We start from the raw sequence: 16,727 nt of genomic DNA, 5'->3' as shown, positions 1-16,727 counted from the left end.
TTCTTTAGAAGGGGGACTCAAGTGAAGAGAGAGAAGAAGAAGAGAAGGAGGAGAAGGAAGAAGCTCCTCCTCGACCACCGCTGAAGCTCTTCTCACCGCCTGAAGACGCCGGAACTCTGCCGGATTTTCGGGAAACGTCGGGAATTCACAGAACTTTGTAACTTTGTGAGTAGTTGATTGTAAATTGATCGTCTTGATTTGTAAGACGGATCAACCTTTGTACTTGAAACAAATACTAGTGGAACTTTGCAACTGGGCGAGGCCCAGTGGTTTTTTCCCTCTTTCGGGTTTTTTACGTAAAAACATTGGTGTTCACTTCTCTTTTCTGTTTGTGTGCTGAATAATCGTACAACGCTAGGCCGCAAATTTACAAACTCTACCGCCGCATATATTCTAGCACGCAACAATTATTATTATTTTTAAAAATTGTACCTTTGCGAAGATTTTTTTTTTAATTTTTTTCAATTTTAATTAATTCTTTTTCAATAGAAGAATTTCATAGTGGTCAGCATTCTTTTTATCTCTCCAATCTCCATTGCTCTTAGAAGGATAAGCCGTCCGCTTTCAATATAAAGTATCTTTTAAGGGGAAAAAATTGCTATGATAACTTATTCAATTTTTTACTTTTTTTGTAAAAAATAGTTTATCTTTCCTCCTGAAGGAGTGATGATAAGTTGTACGAAATTTTAATGATAAAAAATATTTAAAATCTATATTCATAAAAAAAAAATCGGAATATTCTGATTTTAATTTGGTAAGAATAATTTAAAAAAGAAAATATTATATTTATTTGAGAAAGAGAAATGTAAGCATAAATTATAATTTAATGATTTTGAGTGTTATACCATCAAAATATTTCTCCAATGTTAAATAATTTGCCTATAAACTGTTCAAAAATCACAAACATGCCATTCACCTCTATTTCGAGAGGCTGAATTTGGATGAATTATTCTATGCGAACACCCGATTGAAGAATTGTCCAATTTTGTCTCTGTAAATAATAAAAACTCAGCTCAATGCGCTTTTCTTGTTTACGCTGTGTTTTTACTGTTCACAGATACAAAACCGGACGGTTCTTCCCGTCTGGCGTTCGCAAAGAATAATTTCTCCTGAGCTAGAGGCTTTGTTTGGAACAGCTTTCTTGCTGCTTTATAAAGTCGTTTTTTAGTTAAAAATTTATTTGAGCTAAATATTTTTGTATTAAAAGATTGCTTTAGAAAACATAAAGAAAATTATCTCAAATGAAATCAAAATTGTTATGATCCCGTATTCACTATGTCGAAATAGGCTATTTGACATTAAAAGTGGCAGCAAGTGTAAATTTTATATTTGGTAATGCATAACTCCATTGGTTATTTATTATGCCTCATTTAAATTCGAAATTACATAAATTATATAAATTTAAATTTGCAATTTTGTTAGAATATTAAATTGTTTGAAGGCAGATAATTTATTAGCTATTTTTATGAAATATGATAATTAATTATACCATAATATATGCATGTTATCTCAAATTTCTCATAAAATGTGTTTAGTAAAAAATGTGTACTTCACACTATATATTTAAGATTCCTTCCTTTTGATGCTTTATTTGCAACAATTTTTTTATAATTATTTTAATATGATTTTCTAATATAAAAAGTTTTTGAATTAAAAATTATTATATAAAAAAGTTGATTTAGAAAGCATAAAAAAATCATCTCAAATGAATCCTAAGTCATAAGAGAGATGATAATTATCAAATCAAATATAGCCATGAATACTTAGATCTTCTACTAATTTTTACATTATGAACTTCATTGATTGATATATACTATTATTTATAACATTATCGGAGCTAAAAGGAGTTGTAAGATCAAAATTAAGAATGCAAATAACATGACCCTTATATCATAGAAGACATAAATATCGAGCTGAAGCCCTAGGGTTGATGGAAAGTTTGCACTTGTTGAAGTCACATTTTACTCTACAGATTATAAAAAGAAATATATGACACACTTCAATAAATATCTAACATTGTCGAGCAGACAGACTAGTGAGCACATAAATAAATTCAACAAAAGAGTGTGTATGTTTATGTGTGTGTACAAGTCCTTTTTTTAGGAATGATGTTAACTACAAAGTATTCCCCAAAAAGAAAATAAAAAAGGAAAATACATATTTATGTTCCATTTACATCATCCTACCCCTATGCATTGCTGAGTAATAACACTTCAGCATGACTTAAGAACTCTTCTCTCCCTCTAAAACTTCTTTAATTTGGCATTTCACCGCTGACATAAGAAGACATACTTTGGAATGTCTTGATGCCATTTCTCAAACTGGACAAGCAAGTCACGTAAAACTCGTGTCTCGCACTAGTAACCTCTCTTGTCATGAATGATGAGCGAAATAAACCTAGTCCAAGTAATCATCACCTACCTCGAATACTCACCAACTTCAAATAAAGAAGAAGCCCCAAGTCACTCTTCTTTATAAAGAAAACCACTGATATGATAAACCACTTGAACAAAAATAAAAATTTAAATCCTAGGTAATCGATAGGAACTAGCCATTTCTACTTAGGGCTAGCCATTTAAAAAGCACTCGATGGCTATCATTGGGAGTCCACACCACCTACTCAAGAAATATGAAATGGAAGTTGCCCAAAGCCTTTGCCTCAACTCACATATACTATCAATCTATGCGAGTGTCCAACTCCACCGTTCGATACATACTTTTCAGAGCGAATACTAGCACAAAACTATTCACAATTTCACTGCTACACTGCATGCGGGATCCTGACACCAACGATCAATGGATTGCTTGTGGGCATACGTGCCCTATCGTTAGCAGTTAGTAACCGCATTCATTGAAGATGATAACAAAGACGGGTTATATAAATTAAGCTTACATTAAAATAACATTCTATTAACATATAATGAACTAATCAAAATAATCTAACATAATTTTAACATCTTTAATAAATTATATGACATTAATAAAATATTTTTTTATAAATTAAAATTTTAATGAAGATAATTCCTTGAATGAAAATTTTTAAATGAAACTGGGAAATTTAATAGAAAAAATTGGGATATTTATGCCCATATTATTCAAGTCAATATATTTACATACCTAAAGAAAACAAAAATTAGGAAAAAAAAAATTGAACCTAAAAAAATCAGAGAAGCCACCAAACTGCCCACAACAACCCGAGCACCACCACCGGCATCATCGGCACCACCATTTCGCCGGCCGAGTAGCTCCCCTGGAGAAACACCATCGTGTCATTAATCAACGGCAGCCCCACCGCTTGCGGGTTGTTACCCGAACCCGAACCCGAACCCGGACCCGAACCCGAGGACTTCAAACTGTAAAATTAGTAAGCAATAAGACTAAATAATTAATTATTAAACTAATCAAAGTTTAGGCGGTGATTAACGTACCTGGTGGTGCTGGGGCAGAAGGTAATCAGATAACTAGTTCCGGCGGAACAAGTGAACGTCGACGTGGCATCATCATACGCGTAGCTATACGCTCGAGGGCAAGCGTTTTTAAAAAGTTGAGAGTAAATCGACGGCTTACAAGTGCCGGGCCCACCGTACTCCCCGCTACAGCAATACTCCGGCGTGCCGAAAGCATCGCAAGCGCTCCGGCAAGCCACCGCCTCGCCGTCGGCAACCACCCGGAGCTCCGACGGGCAAAGTCCATTAACATCGACAAGGCAACCGGTGGGTCCACAGCGGCCGCCGGGCTCACCGCCCTCCGGCACGATGAGCAGGGGGAGGTTATAGCCGTCGACGAGGCTGACATCGAAAAAATCCATGCCGCCGCTTCCGTTGAGTGTGAACTCCGCGAGAGTGGCCGGAGGAGAGGCTCCGCTGCCGGAGCAATCAACGGTGCCAGAGCCGCAGTCGGCGCTGGCGCAGGAGAAACGGCCGGTGGAGGGATCGGTGGAGCAGAGAGTGCGGCCCCATAAACGGCCTGACCAGGATGACGGGACTTCGATTGGACGAGACTCGCCGGGGTTAAGAAGGAAGCCGGTGGTAGGGAGAGGGGCCGTGCCGGCGCCGGAGAGTAGGCCCGGCCAAATTGGAAAGGGGCAGTTGTTGGTCATGGACAATGTCGCCGGCATTGCGCGCTCTGCGGGGAAGAAACAGGGGAGTTAGGGAGAAGATAAACAGGGGAGAGGGATTTAATCAAGAAATGGTTTTTTTTATTTACCTGGAAGCATGAAAAGGAGTAGAGGAAGGAGCACGAAGAAGATGGGAATCGCCATTGGGTATCTATTTCTGTTTCGTCCTGAGATTAGTTGAGCGAAGAAGCAAGAAACCGAAGAAGAGGGGAGGAAACTGGTTGCAGTAAGAGATTTTTATAGTAGATCGAGTAGTGAGAGAGAGAGAGAGAGGGGGGGCCAATTTCTTTTCTTTTCTTTGGCCCCACCGCCAGTGATTTCTGAAGTAGCAGCTAATTTAAAGCTCCTCACGACAACAGAGAGGGGAGGGATTTGGAGACCGAAAGGAGTAGGAAGATGAAGCAAAATCCAAGAAAAATGACCGTTATTTTCGTATTGATGAGTAAGCCCAACGTTTGGTTTGACGTTTTGGCCACCGGTCTAGAAGTTTTTAGGTTCGAAACAATTTATGTATATGAATTTATCTTAATTATTTCAAAATTTTGAAAGAAAAAGAGTAAGTGAAATATAAAATAAAATATATTAATTTCTTTATATTTATTCGGACCGATGGACGGGCAATGACCTTTGGGGCATCATTGCGGTTGTGGGCGATACGACACTTGCCCACAATGAATTCATTTGTAGTACTTTAATTGATTAAACTTTCAAAATTTTGATCGTTGGTCCTGCATCTGTGGGATTGGTTGTTGGTAGGCTTATCGAGAGATATGTTACGCCGCCAAACACCTCTTATAAGAATGGCAGCGGGTAGATATCCTCGTTCTAAAATTTTATTTTTTTTATTGCTTAATATTCATTGATGATAGTGCTGGTTTGAACAAGGTGCATTTGCAAAGGGACATGCCGTGCCGACTGTCAATTGCATATGGAAGAAAATAGAGTTAGAGGGCGAATAGTGTGTAATGAGAGATTGAGCACCCAATTGGCAGGAACAACTATTCGTATGAGAAGTATCACGTAATGGTGTAGCTACCAAATGTGTCAAGAATCTTATATTGAAAATTAGGATTTCGTTTGTGACAACTTTCTTACTGCTTCTTAATTTCTTGTAAAAAAATAAAAATTTTATACTAAAAAGTTGCTTTAAGAAGCAGTAAGAAAGCCGTCCCAAACGAAACTTAAATCAACAAGATTTCATCTTTGTGTAAACATGAAAGCAAGCAGGGAGCGCAAGAAGTTCTGATCCTCTGTTGTTCTTCCGCTTACAAATTCTTATTCCATTCATAAGCTCTGGTCCAAATTTCTTGTTGTTTTTCTCCATGGAATTTAAGGCTTAAGCACATTTCCAAATCTAGTATTAATCTAATGAATTGAACCACATGGGCTAAATAAGATGATGACGCGTGTTAATGACTCACTTTGGCTCATTTTGTCAATGTTAATTATCTATTAAGCTTGACCTTAATGTTTGGATTAGTGGCGACTTTCAATGTAGATTAATAAAGCTAATTGCGATTGATGCTTTGTTTTAATGAAAAATTCAATATTACAACCTATCTATAGGAGAATGAAGTTAAGTAATAACTTATCAAATTTTCCTAAGTAATGTGGATTGCTTATTAATCATAATATGCATTTCTTTTAATTTCTTAGTGTGTCATAGATCCTAATCAACCATTTTTTATAACAAAGAATTCATAGAATTTATCCTTACCCCTCTGTTCAACCTTCATCCACTGTATTTAAATATATTTGAAATATATCATTAAAATAAAAATAGTACGTTTGATTTGCATTCGATCAAACTATGTATCTACTACGTGATCATAGACCATTTCTTCAGCTTTTGGGTACCAAAATGATATCAAAGTCATGCTATTTTGGGCTCATTGGATTTGTCTCGCCGAGTTGCTCGATTCGTCGACAAGCATGTAAAATTTGGAGATCACCCAATCAATGTTTTGAAGTTTCCAGCTATGTTTTGCATCATTGATTTCCAACTATGCTTCATATCATTGATTTCAGCTTAGTTGGACTAGGATTGTACCATTTTTCGTGTCGTTAGATTCGTTTCGTCGAAACGATTAGTTTAACTATAAGTTTGTTGGAATCAGAATTCAAATGATCCTAAATTTAAGTTTGAAAGTTTCCATTCATATATGCCTCGAAATTTAAGCCCAACCAATATGCTTTTTGGTTATGTATCAATACTAGCGGACGCGACACTCGGGCCCGCGGTGCAGCGAGCGGGGGCAGCAGGCAGCGCGGGCGGGGGTAGCGGGCAGCGGGCGGGAATCCAAAATTTTAAATTAAAAGGATTTTCGGGTTGACCCGGCGGGTTGCCCGATCGGATCGAATCAGGGAACCCGAACCCAACCCGTTTTGAAACGGATCGAATCAGGGAACCCGAACCCGACCCGTTTTGAAATCGGGTCGGGTCTAACCCGGATTTTCCGGGTCGAATTTTCATGTCGTGTCAAATATTAACACCCCTGATCAATACAAAGTTTCTAATTCGGGTTGTAATTTTAGGCAAAGAAGAGAAATTTAGTGTATGAAGGTGGTCCACAGAGAATCTTGTGGAAAGCCAAAAAAAACTATTATCACAAGTGGAATCCTACGCTAATGGGGACAAAACAAGAGGATGATTCATGACCAAATCCTTACTATACATTCTCACAGCTTTTAATTTTATGTGTCTCTTTGAAACGGTTGTTATTTATTGATGACCAAATAGTTATTTTTAAGAGCCTTAGAACTATGAATGTATTATAGCTTTTTTTTAATTTTTTTTTTATTGCTACCATAATTTATGAACAATATAGTGATATTTAGATTTGATAAATAAGATATTAATGAATCAATTATGACAATTATATGTGTGATTAAAGCAAAAAAAAAAAGTAATAATCAAAAGAAATTATAGTTCAAATTTGAAGAAAATAATATAATTAAAAAGCTGGCCCACATAGACTTAAAAGATTTTGCTGCTTTATAAAGCAATTTTAGTGAGAAAGCTGTCCTAAAAGTAGCCTTTGCTTCTTTTGGAACAACTTTTGACAACTACTTTTTCACCACTTCCAACAAATTTTTGTACTAAAATAGTAAGAAAATTATTCCAAACTCAACCTAAATGATTGAGAGCTTCAGGCTGAGACAGTGGGAGCTGTCAGTGGGAGCTGCCCACTTGGACCATCGCTATATCTACGAAGCTTACGACTATCAAGGATATGAACAAATAAGAGTCTTTATTGACCCATTTTCTTATAGTGAAGTGTCGAGACAAATTTGAGGCAACACCAACAGTTACTTATAAGTTTACCCCCTTAAAAATTAAGACCCCCTTAAAAATTAAGGCTGATTCCGCCCCTAGAGTGCTTTCATTCCTCATACATAATCAAAATTACAAAGGTATATTTTCTAATAAATTATAATTTGATAGGCATATTCCCAAATTAAAAAATTAAAAAAAAAAAATGAAATCAGAAATATATATTTGCATGGTCAAATAAGTACTAAGTCTTACTAAAGGTCTATGATCATATTAGACTTATCCTCAATGACACATTGGAACGCGAAGTTGATGACACATGAAAATGACATCCAATAGTCAGTAGGAAACAATTGCACGTGGAATTACTAAGGCTATGGTGGCTACCAAAATGAGTGGTTGGTCACAAGGTAGGCTTATTTAGTTAGAAAGAAAATCTATAATTAGAAGAAGTTTAATAAATAAAAAAATAATATGGTGATGTTGAGATGTAGATTTTGGAATGTTGGATTTATGATATGTTGACTTTTAGTATATTTTCATAGTAGATTGAGATTGATGTCTTAGTTTTATACGAAGATTGAGAAGGGTACAATAATTATAATAAATGTCGGAGTTTTTTACGTGAGAAATTTTTTATGAAAGAAAAAATTATGGGGCCTGGTCCAATTGCAATGATTATATCATTGTTTGTTATTGATTGCAAATGATGCCGTATTCTAAAGAGAAGGCATTGATTCAAGGTAGTAACCGTATAATGCATAGAATGTATTATGTGATTGGAGTTGGAAGAGCACGATAGGATGGGAGCTATTTTTAGGAGAATTTTACATGCTTAATTGTTCATGCTTGATATATTATCAAAAAATTATCTTGATTAGGCAAGAATCTCGAGGCAATGTTGAATTGAAAATTTTTGAAGTTAATTATGGGATAATCCTAACTTTGATTTCAGCAAACTTATAGTCAAACTGAACATCTCGAAAAGATGAACCCAATGACACCAAATTCGATCTAATCCGACCCCAAATGGGTCCAAATCGAGGGCCTAAAGCATGTTTGGAAGCTTCAAAGCATATATTGGACGACTAAATGATTTCCAAATGTGATATTCTTATAGTCGAATCGAGTGGCTCGACGAGACGAATCCAACAAGCCCAAGACCATAGACTAAGAAGTTTGGCATAAATCCCAGTGCTAACATCAATCTTACAAGAGATAGTATGTGTAAAATTGTTAGCCAAGTGAAGGTGGTCGGATGATTCATTGTCGAACGATGGTGGTTAGTTGAAAGACCATACTCGATCAATGATTGTCAAAGAATCATAGTCAACTGACGTGGCTCGGAGGATTGTGGTCGATTGATAGAGGACATATGATCATAGTAGGGCGATAGTGCTCGAAAGGACCATAAGCTGTAGTTGGGTGATAGTAGATGAAGGACCATGGTAAGAGGACCATAGTCAAACGATGGTGGTCGAGGGTTGTAGTCAAGTGATGGTGGTCAGGGTGCTGTTGTCGAGTGATGTAGACAATTGGTGGAGAACCATTGCAAGCGATGGGGTTTGGCAAAATACATTAAGACAACATTGGTCAAATGATTGTAATTAGGCAACCTTGGTCAAAAGTCCATAGTCAGTTGACTCTAGTTAGATGACCATAATTGAGCTACAAAAGTTGGAGGACTGTAATCAAGCCATAGTGATCAAACTGCCATAGTTGAGCAACGGTCAGACAATGGTCCAATTTTGGTGCTCGATTAGAACCCCTAGATTTTTAAAATCTCATAAATCTCAAGCCAATATCCTCTTCCCCTTCATGTTGAGAGTGAGATCTAATTTATAGATTTTTTAGAATGACATTCTCATAAATATAACTAAAATTTAGAACACTCATCAAACATACTATGCTGTTTCTTTCAATCATTAATCATTCCTTCACCATTTAAGTATCTTAATTATGTTAAAATTAAACAATCTTGAGTTTATCTGATTTCTATCATCGATACACTTAATTTGACAATAAACACGCTATATTTTAATATCGTTTAATCCTAAACTTAATATCCAAAAATTTTAATTACATGTCTAAGTGCTTGATGGAGCTCATTTTGACTTGAATAGTATCACTTTTAGTGACTATAAGTTCATCTCATCAAAATGTTCAATTCATCTATAAGCTTAATTTGAAAATTTTATTATAATAAAGTTTAATCAAATATACTAAGGTAACATGTTTGGTTGAATGCGGCACATTCTTTGTGAGCTATAAGCCTATAACAAGCTCTTGTCATTTCAGCTTTTACACATAAGCTCTCTGGTTTCTTCTCCTTTTTGTCTTCTCAATTTAAACTTTAAAGCCATGAATTGCTGAACCTGATTCATTCGAATCCAAGTGTGCTGCACATGGCTTCTAATAGAGAGAGAGAGCATGCATAACATATGAAGACTTCAATTCCGAAGACTTTGTTTTGTTGGGACAATTTTATTGCTGCTTTTTCGTACAATTTTTTTTTTAAACGGACAATTTTTATATAAAAAAATATTTTAAAAAGCAATTAAAAAATTGTCTCAAACAAAGCCAAAATATCCTGATCGAAAACTGAACTCAACCAATAGAGGTCAGGATGGGCCAACAAATGAATATTAACAAAATACAAAACAAATTAAATCATAAACACACATCATATATGAAACTTCGAACCCAAAATCTCTTGGATGGAAAACTACGCTCATAATCAATAGGTTAGTATAGTCTACATGAATCTTGTATTCTTTGCAAAACTTATTTGTTTTCATTATTGTATGAAGATTACTTGTGAACCAAGGCTTCGGTTTCATTTGAGACGGCTTTCTTAATGTTTTTTCAAGTAGCGTTCTAATGCAAAAATTAAAATTTTGCACTAAGAAATTGCTTTAAGAAGCAGTAAGAAAGCCGTCCCAAACAAAGCCTTCATTTGAGACGACTTTCTTGCTGCTTCTTAAAACTGTTTTTTCGTACAAAAACTAAATTTTTATAAGAAAAAGTAATTTTAAGAAGCATCAAGAAAACAGTTCAAACAAACAGTCCCAAATGAAGCCTAAGCTTCGTAAAGAAAAAATGCACACTTTAACCCATGTAGTCTACTAATCAAAACTAATAAATTATTCAAAATATCATAAGCACACATATTTAAACATTTAATTTGATGCCATTTGAATGAGGGTAATGATCATTCTTCTCCATCCCACATGGAATCCCACCATGCCAACCAAAAAACAAATCTAATTAAATCAGATGTAGTTATATGACAAAATTACAAAAATCAGTGTCAAACAAAGAAAGAACTAGTCTCAATCCCTAGTCAGAAAAGGAGAAACAAAATGCAATATAATGGATATGGTTTAAAACATCAGCCCTTTACATGTCAGTGGCTGCAACATATTCTTCAGACTTTACAACTTTACATATCAAACAAAAGCTTCCACTTATTATATCTCTTAAAGAAGAGGTGTCACTTTTGCAATTTACAAGCCTTCTTCTATAAGCTGCTTATCTTATCATTACAAAAAACTAAAAATTAAAAAAAAAAAAAAAAAAAAAAATGGTATGGATGAATCTAAGGTTTTGTTTCGGACGACTTTCTTACTGCTTCTTAAAGCAACTTTCTAGTATAAAATTAAAATTTTTATACTAAAAATTGCTTTAAGTAGTAAGAAAGCCATCCCAAACGAAGCCTAAATATCAAGTTCTGTGAGTTGAATATAAAAACAAGCTGTTCTGTTTATCATCACCTGATACTCTTCAGCGATTGGATAGCACAGAATCACTCCATGACAGCAAGAACTCACGGGTAAATGAAGGCAAGTCTGCGACAAAATAAAAGAGGAGAGTAGAAAAAGGCTAAGGTGGTTTCCTGGAACTAGAGAGGAAGTGCTAAATCTATGCAGCTCTATTTACTAGTTTGTAGTTGAGATTGTGATTATTTGAAGTTTTATACTTGTTGAAAGAACTTACCTTGAAGAACCTCGAAAGCAACAGATGGTATGTCTACATCATCTTCCACCAATCTATAGATATCGACAAGCTGAGCAAAGATCCACAGAATATAAGTTTAAAATGGCAGTTATCAATATATTATGTCATGATTGACAACAGTACAAACGATGCAACAACATGAATAGAAATGTTGATGTCATGAAGAAATTTTGTTGATTTGTGGAGTGGATTAATGTCTTAAAAAAAACAACTTGCAGAGATTCAAAAGTTATTTTATTAAGGATGTTTTGGGGTTTTAATATGGTAATTTCGGGTGTCTTGATTTTTTGTAATAAAAGGGGACATCAATATTAGAATTTTATAACGGAGAGATTAAACATCGAGTGAGTGAGATTGTAAAATTATCTTGTAAAAACTTCTTCATCATCATCAGTGGAAATTATACTAATAGAAATTGGGAAGTAGACATCATAGTCTAAAGACTTTTGTTTGAGTAGATCTAAAATTGAATATATGGAGTATAATTTAGTAATAATAGATCTAGTGGGGGAATTATGACTATGGGCGATCAAGTCATTAATAAGAGTACACATTTTATATATCTTGGGTCAATTGTTCAGAGTGATGGTGAAATAGATGGAGATATTATTAGTAGAATTCAAGTTGGATGGATGTGATAGAAAATTCCCTCTCAAACTTAAGGAAAAATTCTATAAGATGGTATTAAGACCTGCAATGTTTTATGGTGCAGAATGTTGGCCATTGAAAGAGAAGCATAAATATTAAGTATTGCAGAGATGAGGATGCTCGGGTGGATGAGTAGCTTTACTCTTAGAGATAGGATACAAAATCATAAAAAGGTTGCAGTAGCTCCAATGGAAGATAAGATTAGAGAGAGTTGCCTTAGATGGTTTGGTCACATAAAATGGCGGCCTTCCGATGACCCAGTTAGAAAAGTAGATGTATTAGATTTGACTTATCTTATGAAAGGTAGAGGTAGACCTAAAAAGATTTGGTTAGAAAATATTATAAATGATATTTCTTTATTAGATTTAGATGATAATTTGACTCATAATAGAAAACAATGGAGTAAAATGATTCATGTAGCTGACCACATATAGTGGGATAATGCATGTTGTTGTTGTTGTTGTTATTTGGCTCTTTCATTTTTTTTGTGGGCTCCAAAACTTCACGCCTTGGCCTCCCTGCGCCTTTTTTTTGTGTTGTTGGGAAGAGTTTTAACGGATTAAGTTTCGGGGTAAATTTTTAGAAGGCAGATTAAGTTTTTAGATACAACACTACACAGAGATTTTACTCTCATTTTGCGAAGACTTTATGATATAAGTTATGGTTTTCTATAGGCGCAATCTCCTATGATTAATTAACCCTACCGACAATGAGAGAGAACTTTCGATTAAGGCTAGTCGTTAGATAGACACTAAGTACCCAGCATATAGTAGAATCAATTTTAGGGTTTGAATTTGATATTGAATTTTGGTGTTTATCATTTGAAATTTATCATCATATACTTAAAATAGGTGATGAGAGAATATTGACGGGCCCAATCAAGATCTCATAGTTCCGTTAGCTCGGGCTGTCATAATCCCTAGTCTACTTAATTAGAGGAGGCAGTCGACCAAACCTAACAGAAGGAACCTTGTCAGCAGCCATGGGTTGCTTCGTTGGGGTGGATGCTTATCTAAGGGGAAGGGGATACATTTGAGTCCACCCTTATTGACAAAAAAGGATCTATGCCTATCGAGTACATCCTATGATTCATTACTCAAAGGACTTAAAACCATTAGGGAACATACGAGCTTTGGCCGTGATTGTAATATGGCGATGCCATTTTGCAGCAAAATCACACAATCAGAAGGCTGCCACATCCATGTTGGCAAGAGATTATTTGAGAATGAATCTTAATAATACATCTAACATAACATTAGCTCTTTATGAGCTGAAGTTAGTTTCAAATTTATCTCGCCCGACAAATGGTTGCAGGAGATGGATGGATTTTAATTTTAAATTTTTGGTGATCAAATTTTTATTTCAATATTTACAATTTAACAGATCTTAGATTTTGAAATTTCAATAGGAATTTGAACATTGACCCCTTCGGTTGAGATTCCCTTTCAAAATGACCATCATTAGGGTGACATTAAAGTCACTTTTAAAATATTTGTATTTTCATGAGAGTTTAGGAAGCATCTTAAAAATATGGGATCCCCTTCAGTTGAGCTTTCCTATCAACACGATCATCATGGGAATTTAGATAATTAGTTATTTGAACCCTGTCAAGTTTGTTTGCCCACTAACAGAGGATCTGATTTAACAATTGATGATTATGCGAATGCAATAACTGAAAGCTTATGTTTTATAATGACTTTCATTTAGAGAGCCTTTGAAGGGTTATAGTAGATTTGTGATTAGGCGTTCGTTTGCTAATCAAAGTCAGGTCAACTCCAGTCATTTTAAGGAGGAGAATGAAAATTTGAATATTTGACCTACGTAGCATTCTCAGACCGTTGAAGATAAATTATGTTTCAATTATAATACATAAAAAATATGTTGTTTAATTCATTTTGTCTTTTTCAAGTTATCATATCATTCAGCATAACTTGTAGGGAATGTTTGTTCAATAGACACTAAGAGATCATTTTCTTGCTTTTTAAGTTAGTTAGATCACATTTGCTATGAATCTTTTATTGCTGCCTACAAGCTAGTTGTGTGCACTACCAATCCTCTGCTCCTACTCATAGATGAATTGTAGCATCTTTAGGAAGTTTAATGGTGTCCTTTTTCGTCAATCTACTATTCTTTAGTGTGTCCAAGTTCAACAATTGCTTGGCATAACAAAGTGTTACATCCAAATCCCTCTGTTTCAGCATTTTCTAAGCTGAGGTGATATATTACTCTATAGTCTTTTGCTTGAATAAATTTCTCAGCTTTTTCAAGCACTTCAAGAGCCTCGTCCTGCCATCTAAATTAACAAGTGTTATATTTGAGAAAGATGCACCTTCTGCATAAGCACTGATCTCCCTACAAATTTTAGAAGGCAGTAAGAGCGCTTTCATACAATGCAGATTCTTTCTATCATTAAAAATATTTTTCAGCAGGTTCAAGGCAGTCAAACTATCACCTTCTCCTAGAAAATCATGATGATATTTAACATATACTAGTTAGCTTTGATTGATGAAATACATTATTTAAATTTGAGTTTTAAGAGAGCTTTTATATATCATTCAATCATAATCATAATTATGTGGCGGTTCTCGGTCATTCAAAATTTCGACAACCTATCGGCATCCTCTCCCCGCGAAGGGAGGTTGAGAGGCACTTGCCTTACAAATCTGCCCGGCCAAATCAGAATTCGACGGCCAAGGGCTTCAAGACAGTTGGTCCCGACATAGTTCTTCAAGTCTCCAATCTACTCGTGGTACCTATTAATTAAATATGATTTAATTTAAAAAAAATGCAATTTTTCTATTTTTATTGAAAATTCGATAGCCTCCCGCCATCCCCTCCCCGCGAAGGGAAGTTGGGATCCCGCTAAGGGAAGCTAGGAGGGCACTTTTTATTTTACAAGCAACCTTGCACAATCAATACTCATGACGGCTGAAAGCATGGCGGGACGTAGTTGAATTTTCAAATATGATTAGCTTAGTTAATCCACGGACTTCTTCTAACTGCTTTTGTTTCTTGTGAAAGTGAAAATTGTACTCAGAATGCTAGGAAATAATGACGTGTTCTAAGCATTCATATAACAACAATATTGGTGGAGGTTACTTTCATCAATTGACTGCGCACCTCTTGAATATGAAGCTTGGAATCCTCCGTGAGGGCTAAAATAAGTTGTCTTCGAATCCCTGCATCGACTAGAAACATCTTTGCTCCATCCTTGATTGTGTCTGTGAGGTCCAACTTTTTCTCAACTTGCCAACTCCTTGACCTTTGCCTGGAAGAAAAGTTAGCCTAAGCAACATTTTGAGGTACATCAGATAAATTGCCACTAAAGGTGTACAAGGAAAATAAGTCACGAACGTGTTTTTAGCTTGCAATGCAGGATTACGATTCATCTTATTCACATTTTCCTTCGCCAAGGTTATCAGATTTTCAAGCCTTTTCCATTGGAACATTCCATCTTTAAATAATACCTGTTAACAATAAGCCAATAACAGCCGTTGAAGAAACAGAAAGTGTGAAATCAAAGAGATGACAGTTTTATAGCTAGACATCAATCACGCGAAGAGCTCATGACTCGTAAGAAAAGCTGAATATCACCTTATTACATTTTCCGTAGTCAAATAATCAATAAGGATGAACAATATAAAACATTAAACGTTTTCTAATTTCTAAATTCTACCATACACCGAGCAGCATTTACCTAAATAATAATTGGAAATAAAATATATTTAAATAAGCAAAAATTGGCATTATCATCCAAGTCTAACAATACATCCGGGTCGATAACGATATGCTCGACTTGATTTTAATAAAGAATTTTTTTTATGTTTGAGGTTGGCTCTGCGCCTTAATGAGCCACTCGATTAGAGGCTCGATAAGCTTGAAGGTTAAACGAGCTCAAACCAAACACGAGCCGAACTCAAACAACGGAGTTTTAAACGAGCTCGAACGGCTGTTTAAGAAGCTCGACGAGCTTCAAACAGAGCTTGAGCATTGTTTTGACAAATAAACTTGAACTCGAACAGGGTGAATCTCAGCTCGGTTCAGTTCGTTAGTAGCCCTAATTCCATTACTCTATACCCATCCTCCCCAAAATGTGCTACCACCTTCGCAATCATCTTCACGAGATACAGGTGTCAATCAAATGGTACTTAGTAATACATATTTGAAGGAGACATTTTTTAAGCCATAGGTGGAGACTTCGGGTAATTAAACTCTGTTCCAATATGCAATACATCCGGGTCGATAACGATATGCTCGACTTGATTTTAATAAAGAATTTTTTTTATGTTTGAGGTTGGGGCACCCATGGAACTTCCAAAAATGAGGCCATACTTCAAATTATTAGAGCATTGTCAAAGTAATCCAATTAGACGGTTTTTTTCAATATTTTTCTTTTTTCTTTTATTTTTGACAAGTTTAGTCTTGGAGAAGCATCTTTTGATGTGCTTGGATACAGATAAGATGTGATCTAGAAGCTTAAAAGAACAAAGAACTTGGTGTTTAACTTGTCATCACGTTTTTTGTTTTTTTCATTCCTGTTAAGCTAAAAAAATCATTAGTAATTCCCACTCCCGCTTTAGTTCCTTAAGCTTCAAGAAAAAGTCAACTTAGCAAAGCTTTAGATATTTACCATTAATATATTTGAAATATAATCAAAGATAAATGCTTCCA

The 16,727-nt window shown here is 35.3% G+C and overlaps 2 protein-coding genes across 2 annotated transcripts; both read right to left on the bottom strand.

Annotated features, from left to right (window-relative positions):
• Positions 1 to 3,057: 3,057 nt before the first annotated feature.
• Positions 3,058 to 4,470, bottom strand: LOC110097860 (thaumatin-like protein 1b). Its single transcript, XM_020824482.2, has 3 exons — positions 4,207 to 4,470; positions 3,429 to 4,125; positions 3,058 to 3,353 (listed from the first exon to the last, which is right to left on the bottom strand). Exons 1-3 carry the CDS (start codon positions 4,259 to 4,261, stop codon positions 3,164 to 3,166), a joined length of 942 nt encoding a protein of 313 aa, XP_020680141.1. The 5' UTR covers positions 4,262 to 4,470; the 3' UTR covers positions 3,058 to 3,163.
• Positions 4,471 to 10,655: 6,185 nt separating this feature from the next.
• Positions 10,656 to 15,557, bottom strand: LOC110097845 (protein ACTIVITY OF BC1 COMPLEX KINASE 1, chloroplastic). The gene is made up of 4 exons (XM_020824460.2): positions 15,411 to 15,557; positions 15,177 to 15,324; positions 11,388 to 11,457; positions 10,656 to 11,239 (listed from the first exon to the last, which is right to left on the bottom strand). Exons 1-4 carry the CDS (start codon positions 15,503 to 15,505, stop codon positions 11,175 to 11,177), a joined length of 378 nt encoding a protein of 125 aa, XP_020680119.1. The 5' UTR covers positions 15,506 to 15,557; the 3' UTR covers positions 10,656 to 11,174.
• Positions 15,558 to 16,727: the final 1,170 nt, after the last annotated feature.

This window comes from Dendrobium catenatum, unplaced genomic scaffold (genome assembly GCF_001605985.2).
Source record: "Dendrobium catenatum unplaced genomic scaffold, ASM160598v2 fragScaff_scaffold_574, whole genome shotgun sequence".
Lineage (NCBI taxonomy): Eukaryota > Viridiplantae > Streptophyta > Magnoliopsida > Asparagales > Orchidaceae > Dendrobium > Dendrobium catenatum.
The sequence above is the reverse complement of the archived record's forward strand: the minus strand, read 5'-3'. Positions and strand labels throughout refer to the sequence as shown.

What these genes read in the sequence shown, in the direction of transcription:
- LOC110097860 (XM_020824482.2), bottom strand. Translation starts at nt 4,261, where the DNA reads ATGGCGATTCCCATCTTCTTCGTGCTCCTTCCTCTACTCCTTTTCATG. An exon ending in ACTCCTTTTCATGCTTCCAG is followed by an intron (nt 4,126 to 4,206) that starts GTAAATAAAAAA and finishes TCTTCCCCGCAG; the next exon opens with AGCGCGCAATGCCGGCGACA. An exon ending in TTCTGCCCCAGCACCACCAG is followed by an intron (nt 3,354 to 3,428) that starts GTACGTTAATCA and finishes CTAATTTTACAG; the next exon opens with TTTGAAGTCCTCGGGTTCGG.
- LOC110097845 (XM_020824460.2), bottom strand. Translation starts at nt 15,505, where the DNA reads ATGTTCCAATGGAAAAGGCTTGAAAATCTGATAACCTTGGCGAAGGAA. An exon ending in CCAAGCTTCATATTCAAGAG is followed by an intron (nt 11,458 to 15,176) that starts GTGCGCAGTCAA and finishes ATCTTTGCTCAG; the next exon opens with CTTGTCGATATCTATAGATT. An exon ending in TGCTTTCGAGGTTCTTCAAG is followed by an intron (nt 11,240 to 11,387) that starts GTAAGTTCTTTC and finishes ATTTTGTCGCAG; the next exon opens with ACTTGCCTTCATTTACCCGT.